General features: G+C 54.4%; 1 protein-coding gene across 1 annotated transcript; it reads right to left on the bottom strand.

The window, feature by feature from the left end:
- Positions 1 to 4,804: 4,804 nt before the first annotated feature.
- Positions 4,805 to 7,045, bottom strand: SOX14 (SRY-box transcription factor 14). The gene is made up of 2 exons (XM_061354382.1): positions 6,499 to 7,045; positions 4,805 to 6,345 (listed from the first exon to the last, which is right to left on the bottom strand). The coding sequence occupies exons 1-2, from the start codon at positions 6,768 to 6,770 to the stop codon at positions 6,048 to 6,050; spliced, it is 570 nt and encodes a 189-aa protein (XP_061210366.1). The 5' UTR covers positions 6,771 to 7,045; the 3' UTR covers positions 4,805 to 6,047.
- Between the last annotated feature and the right edge of the window lie 2,709 nt (positions 7,046 to 9,754).

Here is a 9,754-nt window from a genome sequence, read left to right as displayed (position 1 = left end):
ACCATTACATTTTAAATGAAACTGCAAGACCCCCCTCTTCTCCCTTTCTCTCCCCCCCCCCAAATTCCGGGCTGATGTCGGAAAGAGGGAATCAGCCTCTCCCATGCTTTAGAATAACTGACCTAGATTCAATTACAGATAGACCCGGCAGAGAGGACGGCACCTCGCTGCTTTCTCAGGGGTCTCTTAAAAAAAAAATAAAAAAAAAATAAAAAAGGGGGGGCAAAAAAAAAAAAACAAGACCCTCGCACACACCCAAAAAAGGGAAAATAAAAGGGATAAAGGGGGGGGAGGGCAGATAAACAGGCGGCTCCCACCAACAGCACCCGACTGCTGCAGGCGCCCGGACACCCCTCGCCACGCTGCCCCGCACAGAGCCCCGGCTTCGCTGCAGCGCCCTCCCAGACGGTGCGGCCGCTGTCCCGACAGCAGGGACGGGGCTGCTCAGCCACACACCCCCGGCTGTGGGTTCTTTGGGGGGGCCGCTTCTGAAAGCATGGCTTTTGGGAGGTGGGGGAGCGTCCCGGTTCTCACCGCTGCCTCCCGGGCGGGAGCGGGAAGAAGCGGAGGGCTATCCCGGGAGGAGAGGGGAGCATCGCTGCTCTCCCTTCCTCTCCACCGAACAGGGTAGATGTCGGGGGGTCCCATCCACCCCCTCTACAGGGCCAAGGGAGCTGCGGCAGCACGGGGAGGGAGGACGGGGGGGGGGCTCAGGGCCCGCAAGACGTCTTGTTTCATCTCAAAGTGGGACCGGGTCCGCTCTAGGACGCGCCGTTCGCAAATACAATCTTCATATTCAGTTCAATGGAGTCTCCTTATAATTTACAGTGGAGAGATAAGGCTGGAGGATGCAATGGAAAAGAAAAAAAATCTGAAGTCATCCTCTCCCCCCCTGTACTGCGCTGCACCTTGGGCAGCGGAGCAGAATCCAGAATCTCAACTTCTCCCGACATATGTTTCCAGCAGATAAGTAAACAATCTGGACGTGAAATGAAAATTTTAATTAATGCAGTAATGCTATTACACCTCAAGTGTGCAAATCCCATTGCCTTGCACTGTGACAATGGGTGGGAAGGAGGAAAGAAAGCAGACAGACAACAAACCACAAGCAAATTCTAATCTGGGTTTTGCTTTTCACTCGGCTCCAATTGTTTTCATAGTTTGTTTCCTTTGAATTAATCTCATCCTTATATTTCAATAATTACCAGCTACTCATCTCTTCCCCTCTTTCTCTCACACACTCAAAGAGCCGGCTCCCTCTCCCTCGCTCTCCTTTTTAAATAGGATCAACCTGTATTTAATTTCTAGGCTTTTAGGCATACACATGTTGGCTCGTTGCAGTGTGGACATGCAGCGACCCTGCACGTTACTTCTTGTTTAGCTTTCTAAATGCGGCGCATTCAGTAATAATGAAGTATTTTGCCCTAATAAAAAGGAAAGGAAGGGGGAAAAAAAATAATAAAGGCTGGGTTGTCCCTTTGATGTTGGTATAAAACACCCCAACTGGAACAGAGGCGTGTGAAGGAAGAAGAGACACGGAAGCAAAATTAAGGACAGAAAGAGAAAGAAAGGGGGGAAGGTAAATTGCAGGCACATCAAAAGCAGTGGCAGAGGCTGCCTCACTCCGCAGCGATGAGCAGCGCGGAAAATGCAGCCCGCTCTTTCCCCGCGGCCCGAGGGGGGAGAGGCAGCAGCAGCGGGCTGGGCTATAGTTAGCTCAGTAGTAATTTTATCGTGTTTTAAAGCATTTTCTATGTTTTGATTTGTTTTCTAAGGGAGGCGGTGAGCACTCTCCAGGCGGGGGGACACTCCTGCTTGCGCTCTGCCAGGGCCGGGTTCTCCTCTGCCCTCGGAAGCCGGAGCAGTTGCGGAGCACGGAGCCGGGGCGACCGTAGCCCCACGCGTGGGTCCCCGGCCCGGTGCGGTGCGGCCGGTCGGGGCTGCTGGGAGCGGAAGAGGAGGAGGATGTGTTTCTGATCACCGCTTACTTTTAAACACTACAATCAAGGGATGTAGCCAGGAGGTCGGGCCTGGAATAAAACCGTAAAATCAGAAATGCAATCTTTTTGATGTTTCAAAGTCTCTTTGAATGCCTTTGATACACTCAATAGCAAATTTACCGGGCTATTATCACTAATAAGCAGAAATAAGTAATATCTCTCAGAGACTTCTATGGGCTTAATGTGTCCTTTAAAATAAAGTTTTTTAACATCATATAATTCCCTTTCTGCCTTTGTCTCTCCTGCGAGCAGAGCTCCCTGGTGATCGCGTGGCAACATCTGGGCACCAGCTAGGGTTCTCCCGGTTCTTTCTGCCCCCCGACTTCTTCCCTTTTTCTCTCTATTTGTTGTTTTGCTTAAAGGAATGCCAGGCTGGATGCCTTTAAGTGTCTAGGTGGTCCTGCAGGCAGCGCTGAGCCAAAACAGAACCATTTTCCGGGGAGAGAGGAGACGAGATGAGAGGAGATGAGACGAGAGGCAAAAGAAAAGAAAGAAAAGAAAAGAAAAGAAAAGAAAAGAAAAGAAAAGAAAAGAGAAGAAAAGAAAAGAAAAGAAAAGAAAAGAAAAGAAAAGAAAAGAAAAGAAAAGAAAAGAAAAGAAAAGAAAAGAAAAGAAAAGAAAAGAAAAGAAAAGAAAAGAAAAGAAAAGAAAAGAAAAGAAAAGAAAAGAAAAGAAAAGAAAAGAAGGGCAGAGGGGAGCTGTGGGGGGTGAGAGGGCCCGGTGGTGAGGAGCGGCTCGGGCCCGGGGCAGCTGTTCGCCGGTCCTCGCCTGGCGAGCGGCTCCGCTCGGCTGCGCTCAGCTCCGCGAGGCTGCGCGGGTGCGGGCGAGGCTCCGTGGCACAGCCCGGCCCAGGACAGCGCCCGGCCGCGCACCCAAGGCGTGGTGCTCATAACCCCGCGGCCTTTGTTTAATGATTTTATTGAAAGAAGGAGACAGTTGTGGGGAAACAGGTTTGACAAGGAGCTGCATTTTCCCCTCGAGGGAATAGCTTTTTTCCTCCCTCTCTCTCTCCCCCTTTCTTTCTGTTTTTAGTTTCCCTTTGACATCAAAGTCAGTAATCGGTTCATTGCAGTGTCAAGATCATTATTTAATTTATTTATCTCCACGAGTTAAATAGCTACACACCTGCAGACAGGCGAGAAAGTTGGAGGAATAATACGGCAGGGTAAATGGAAACGGAACACACGGCAAGCAGGGGCAGTGGAGGGGAGGTTTGGCAGGGTGAGCGCGGCGGGAGGGGGTAGACGAGAGAGAAAGGGAAAGGGAACGAGGAGCAAGAATATAGAAGCAAGCAAATGGGGGGGGGGGGGAGAAAAAAGAGAAAGAAAAGATGAGAAAGAAAGAAAGAACGAAAGGAAAGAAACAGATTAAAAAAAAAGAGAAAAAATGAGAGAGGAAGACAGATGGAGAGATTAAAGGGAGGAAAACAAATACATGAAGACAAGAAAGAGAGAAAGAAGAAAATGAAAGAAGGAAAAAAAAGGAAAGAAAAGAGGAAAGAAGGAAGGGAAGAAGCAAAGAAAGAAAGAAGGGAGGAAATAAGCAATAAAGGAAGGAGGAAAGAAAGAGCAAAGAAGCAAAAAAGAAGAGAAAGGTGGAAAGAAGCAAGAAGAAAAGGAAGTAGGAAGAAAAGATACCCGCTAAACTTTCAAGCCCTGTCAGAAGAAAAGATCCCCGCTAAAGTTTTCAGCCCAGTCTCTTCGCACTCGCCCACCTCGTCCCGATTTTGCCCCGAGCACCCCGGCCCCCACCGAGCCTGCTCCTCTCCGCAGCCGCCGGGGCCGCCCCCGGGAGCAGCTCCCGGACGTGTGCCTCGGCCCGGTCCTGCAGGCTCAGGGGTACGGAGGGTCCCACCAAAGCTCTGTTGCGGTGGGGAGCGGGGGGGTACACAGTGCTCCCCCCTGGCTGCTCTGCCCCCTTCTCCTGCGGGGCCCGACGGGCCACGGGCAGGCTCTTTCCCCGCCTCGCTCCCGCTCCGACCATTGTCAGACTAATCTGGGTGGATGTTAAAGGACACTGAGCTATCGGTGTTATCACCCAGACTGACAGCAACTGTCAGCTGGGGTTAAATCAGCACTCGGCGCTCCCGGCGCCGCGCCGCGCCTCCCTGCCCCACGCCGGGCGCATTCAGCCCCGCGCGTCCCAGCGGATCGCCCCGCTGCTCCCAGGCCCTCCCGAAGCCAGCTCCTTTAATTGTCCTCATTTGTAAGAGCCGTTTTGTCATGCTAAACAAGGCTGGAGCAGCCATTCTAACCTCTCCTTTCAGCCCTTTTCTCCTCTCCCCTTTTGTTTACCTTAGTCTGATCTCTCATTTATTTATCTATCTATTCTTCCTCTGCTTACCCTCCCATTCAAGCCCCATGTATGTTAATTGTGTTATGCCGTTTAATTCTAACATCGGTCTCCAAAGAGCACTTAATGAGCAAAGCACATCCAAACACGCATCTCTCCGGCTATTCAGCTCATCCAGACGGACCTCTTACTCCTTCTCCCCATTCTGCAGCGAGACTCCCTCCCTTCACAAAGGGGCGCCGAAGAATAGTCCTTTCCTCTTCCCCCTCCACCTCCAAATCACTAATTGATCCGGACAAGACGCTAATTCCAACCCACTCCCTTCATCACCAACAACACCAGTCCCCCCTTCTTCCCCCACCCCCCCATTCCAAATCTCTCCTCGCACCGGTAAAACTTCAACGCCCCAAAGACAACTTGGGGAAGGCTGGTTCCCCGACGGGACGGGGTCCAGGGCTGAAGGAAACAGACCCCCGCAGATACTCGGGTTTGCCGCGGCTCCATCCTCGCTTTTCGGAAGTTTTCCTACTCCACAGCCGCATTTTCCCCGACGGGCTCCAAACAGAGCCCGGCCCGGCCATTTCGGCTCCAAACCGGCCCCGACCCGGTGAGATCGGCTACGTAGGGGGTCGGGACGGGGAGAGTGGCAGCGAGCGGCGGGGCTGCGGGCGGAGCTCGGCCCTGCCACTGGGAGCATCGCCCGCAGCCCCCGGCGCTCGCCGGTGCGGGACGCGGGGCTGGGAGGCGAGGCACCGCATTTACACCACGCAGTTGCCCCGTTCGATGACAGATTGTCTTTATTCAAAACGTCTTTTGTTCAACAAATGAAAAGGTTTAACGAGGTAAAATCCTGCCGGATACATATTCCCCCCCCTCCCCTTTTTCTTCTTCCCCAAGACATTGTGAAAACATGTTGAAATTACCCTCTGTCTTTACTCGTTTTTTTCGTTATTATTATTATTATTAGTAGTAAGTTTTTACAATTCTACTGCCTGACTTCATACCTGACGCTCTGTCTAAAGTAAACTTAGGTCTAGTCTCACTGGATCACACAAAATCAAGGACTATTTGTTTTAAATTAAGCAAACACTATCTTATGCTTTAAATATAAATGTTTCTCCCTTTCTCTCCCTCTCTCTTTTTAAACTTTGAAGAGCCTTTTTCTGACATGAAAAGCAATTTTACCTAGTAGTGCGTGGTGACAAAATATATATATTTATATATATATAACACAGCTGATCTCGTCTTTTAATGTGCAAAAGGAAAAAGATAATAAAAGGAATAATCAGAGTAAGATCGGGACATCCCAAAGTCAAGTCCAAGTGACATGAGACCCTGGAGAACTCATAGACATTAAGAGAATAAATAAAAATCGAAACCGCCTCTTTTTTTTTTTTTTTTCCTTTTTCTCCCCCGCTTAGTCCCGAAAGGGCAGTTCAAGGTTCGCTTTTTTCTTGCTTTTTTTCCTTTTTTAACACATTTACAACTCTTACAAGTGCCGGGCTCCTATCTGACCCCGCCATTGCAGATCCCCCCCGAGCCTGGGGCCAGCTCTCAGGGCGAGGTTTATAGGCGAGAGCATCTCCAAGTCCCCGAGGCAGTGTCCGCGTCTGTCCCGGCCCGGTGGCGGGCAGCAGAGTCCTGTTTCAGGGTGGCCTTTTGCTCCTGCAGGGTTTATGTACATGCACACGAAGGAATCCCAGTTCCGGCTGCCACCCGGGGACACACACACGCCTGTGGGGGTGTGGGTGGGTGTTACATGGCAGTCGCATGTGCTGAAGAATAGGGGTCTATCCCAGTCTTGGTCATGCCTGGGAATAATATGTAGGCAACTGGAGGTTGCAAACTGGAAGCAGACCAAGCGGTACAGTTACATGGCACGACATAGCCCGGGTTAGTTGGCGAGGGGTGAGTGTGGGTGTGTTGGCTGGGGCAGCTCAAGCTGCCGAACGCCCCGTTCTGGTATCCCAAGGTGGAGGCGTAGGGCAGGGTGCTGGTGGCTAAGGTGTGAGGAACCTCAGTCATCTTCTGAATGGCGCTGGAGCTGAACTGGCTGGGGTCAAGTAAGGAGTAAGGTGCTGAGGTGGGAGGCAGGAAAGCCCTGGCCTTCTCCGGGGAGCTCAGCAGAGAGTCAGTGGCCCCCACGGGAAGCCCGGCGGCCTTTAAGGGATCGGTTTCCCCGAGGTAAGGCAAAGGGAAGACATACCTGTCCTTTTTGAGCAGGTTCTTGGGCTTGCGCCGGGGTCTGTACTTGTAGTCGGGATGCTCCTTCATGTGCTGCGCCCGCAGCCGCTTGGCCTCGTCGATGTAGGGACGCTTCTCCGCCTCGGAAAGCAACTTCCACTCCGCGCCCAGCCGCTTGCTAATCTCCGAGTTGTGCATTTTGGGGTTCTCCTGGGCCATCTTGCGCCGCTGACCGCGGGACCACACCATGAAGGCGTTCATGGGGCGCTTGATGTGGTCGCTGGGCTTGGACATGCTTCGGGCGGGCGGGCGGGCGGGCGGGCGGGCGGCTCGGCGGGGCGCTGCGGTGTAGGGCGCGCTGGGGGCGCCGGACGGCGGCGAGAAGTGGAGGAGGCAGAGGAGGAGGAGGCCGAGGGAGCCGGAGGAGCAGGAGGAGCGGGCTCAGCTGATCATCACAGGTCCTCCGCCAACGCCGTCCCCGGCGGGAGCCCTGCCGGGGCGGGGCGCTGAGCGGCGAGGAGCAGCGCGGAGGGGCGCGGAGCGGCGGCCCGCGGGGCCCGGCGGGCGGCTAGGCGGGCGGCGAGCCGCCGGGCGCTGCTGCGGGCCGGCGGTGGGGAAGCAGAGCAGCGCGGGGCAGTTCAAAGGCGAGGGGCTGCGGCGCGCAGGCTGACATAGCGGCAGGGCGTTCACAGCGCGGCCGGGCGCCCAATCAGCGCGGAGGGGGACCCGCTTAAAAAGAGAGGGAGAGAGGAAGAGCGAGAGGAAGAGGAGGGGAGGGGATAGGGGAGGGAGGAGGAGGAAGAAAGGAGGACACCCCCACCCCCCCTTCAAACGCGCAGATTAAAAGGAAGGCTTTTGTGAGTTGCTGTGCTAATAGCAGCTGCGGGGGAGGCAGGACAAGCGGGGGGGTCATCCCCATCCTTTCCCCATCCTACCGGTGTGCGGAGCGGGGCCGGCCCCGACGCCCTCCTGGCTCGCCGCCGCCGTCGGGGCTCCGCTCGCTGCTCTCCTCCGTGCGTCGGACCGCTCTCCCGCTTACAGCCCTCCCCCTACCCGCCTTCCCGCTCCGCAGCCCCGCTTAACCCCGGGAGCCGGCCCGCGTCCCGGCTTGCTTTGAATAATTGCCTGCCTCCCGCGAAACGCCCGTGGGGAAAATATTTATTAAATGGAAACAATTGTCCCGGCTCCCGAGGGGGACCGCGTTTGTTCCAGGCTTATTGGTTTTTAGCACCTGCTTTGGTTAACAAACCTGCTCCGAAAAGCCCCCATCGGGCCGCCCGCTACCCCCCGCCTGCCCGTTTCCGAGAGCGACCGAAGAGAGAAACGAGAATTCGGGCGGGCGGCGCGGCAGCGGAAGGCTCCCCAGGCCGGATGGGGGTGCAGCGGCCCCGGCCCCTCCTGGCTCCCCCCCACCCCTCGCCGGGGCACGCCTGTAGCTCCACCTGTAACTTCATCTCCCTCCCGGCCGGGAGCCGGCGTCGCTGTCCTTTCGGTGCAGGGGTGCCGCTATTGGTGGGTGTCCCCTCGTCCAAATAATAATAATAATAACGGTGTAAACCACCCACAACCTTATTTTCTGTTTTCTTCTTGCAATAAATGACTTTCATTTCCCGGCAGAGCCGTGTGAGTGCGGGGCTGGGGTCGAGGAGAAGGAGGAAGAGAAGGAGGAAGAAGAGGGGGGGCATATGGTCTGCTCACCTGGATGGGGCCGGCAGCGCCGGAGGCTTTGACTCTGCTGCCGCCAGGCCATCCCAGCGGCTTTTTTCGTTGCCCCCAGAAATGAGCCGCGAATTTCTCCACGCTCGCCGGGACCCCCGTGTTCAGAGCGGGAGCTGCGGATCTTCCCGGGGGGCAGCGGATCTTCCTCGGGAGAAAACTTCCCCTTTCGAAGTTGGGCTCCCTGAGCCTCCCCGTTCTCCCAGCAGCCGCTGCCGTGCATACGGGACAAGCAACCAAAACAAGGAGGGTAGAGGAGGCCCCTGCCCGCAGCTGCCCCCGTGGGCGCCTGCTGCGTTACCCCCCTCTGGAACCTCCGTGCCACGCGTGGTCCCGGTATTCCCGTCGGGGCGCTCACCGCTGGCCGGGGCGGGGACTTCCGAGCGCTGCCCCGGCCCCGGCGGACACCTGCGGGCTCGGACGCGGCACTGGAAGGGCGACACGCATGGAAAGTTATTTTTCACTCCCCTTCCCCAGAGGCAGCAGCGATACCAGCGGCCCCGGCTGCTGCCTCTGTGTCCCGCGGAATGGCCGCGGCTGGGCGTGCGCGGCAGCGCTTAACATCCGCGGTTAAACCCGAGCTGGCGCCTCTTCCCCCGACCCCCTCTCCTCAATATATCTTGTTATCCCCTCCGCCGTTTAAACTACAAAACTCCCTTTGTTTTCATTGTTTATTCTCAGATTCTTCGGGGGGGGGGGGGGGGGGGGGGGAGGGGGTGGAGAAGGGAAGGGGGAATTATATAATTCTTCATCCCTATCAAAGATTAAACGAAGGAAACCTGGCGTCGTTCTCAAAAATCCGGGTAGCAAGACAAACCGTTCGGAAGGGAGGATGGCTCGTAGGCTCTGCCTGCTCCCGAAAAGTCTTCCCAACCAGTTAAACGTTACACCGCAGTATTAATGATAAAAAATCGGCAGCCTGGCTTTCATTGGCTGGTGCCTTTGCCTTCATGCATCATCCCACACTCTCCGATCAGCTCGGGGCATTTCGGGCTCTGTTTTGTTCATCTACATCCCGTATATGCTCCCGTTTAAAATAGAAGGCAGAGAGGAAAAGAAAGATTTCCTTCGAGATGCCAACGCTTGAACTTTTAAATACTTCCATTTTTACCCTAAATCAGCTGTCTTGGAAGGGCATCTGTTGGAGTTGTAGAACCCCTGAGGACGGGTTTTATAAACTTCGCATCTTTGGGTTTTTTTACTTTGAGACAGAAGCGATTTCCAAGGCGGTGACTGAAATCCTTTTCTCCTCGCCAGCTTGTTTAGACACCAAAACTAATAGTGCGATTATTATTCCTGAATGATATCATGGTAATGCAGAAAGATAAGAACGACCTGATATGGAAACATTAAAATTATATTCTTGGAGGTAGTTCATTTGGAGTAACTTGAAATTAGATGACATCATGTAGCCTGAGATCTAATATCAGCATAAATAGAGCTGTATTTCTGCCTTCATCTTCCTCCTCCTCCTCGCAGGAATCACGGTCGGGCTTGCAGAGTTGCAATTGCCAAAAGTAGGAGGCGAAGAGCTGTAATTTGAAAATACACCCGATCCAAAC

The sequence above is a fragment of the Neopsephotus bourkii genome, unplaced genomic scaffold, assembly GCF_033783945.1.
Source record: "Neopsephotus bourkii isolate Nb327-2 ecotype Australia unplaced genomic scaffold, CSIRO-AGI_Nbou_v1 NB_739, whole genome shotgun sequence".
Lineage (NCBI taxonomy): Eukaryota > Metazoa > Chordata > Aves > Psittaciformes > Psittacidae > Neopsephotus > Neopsephotus bourkii.
This window is presented reverse-complemented; position numbering and strand designations above follow the sequence as displayed.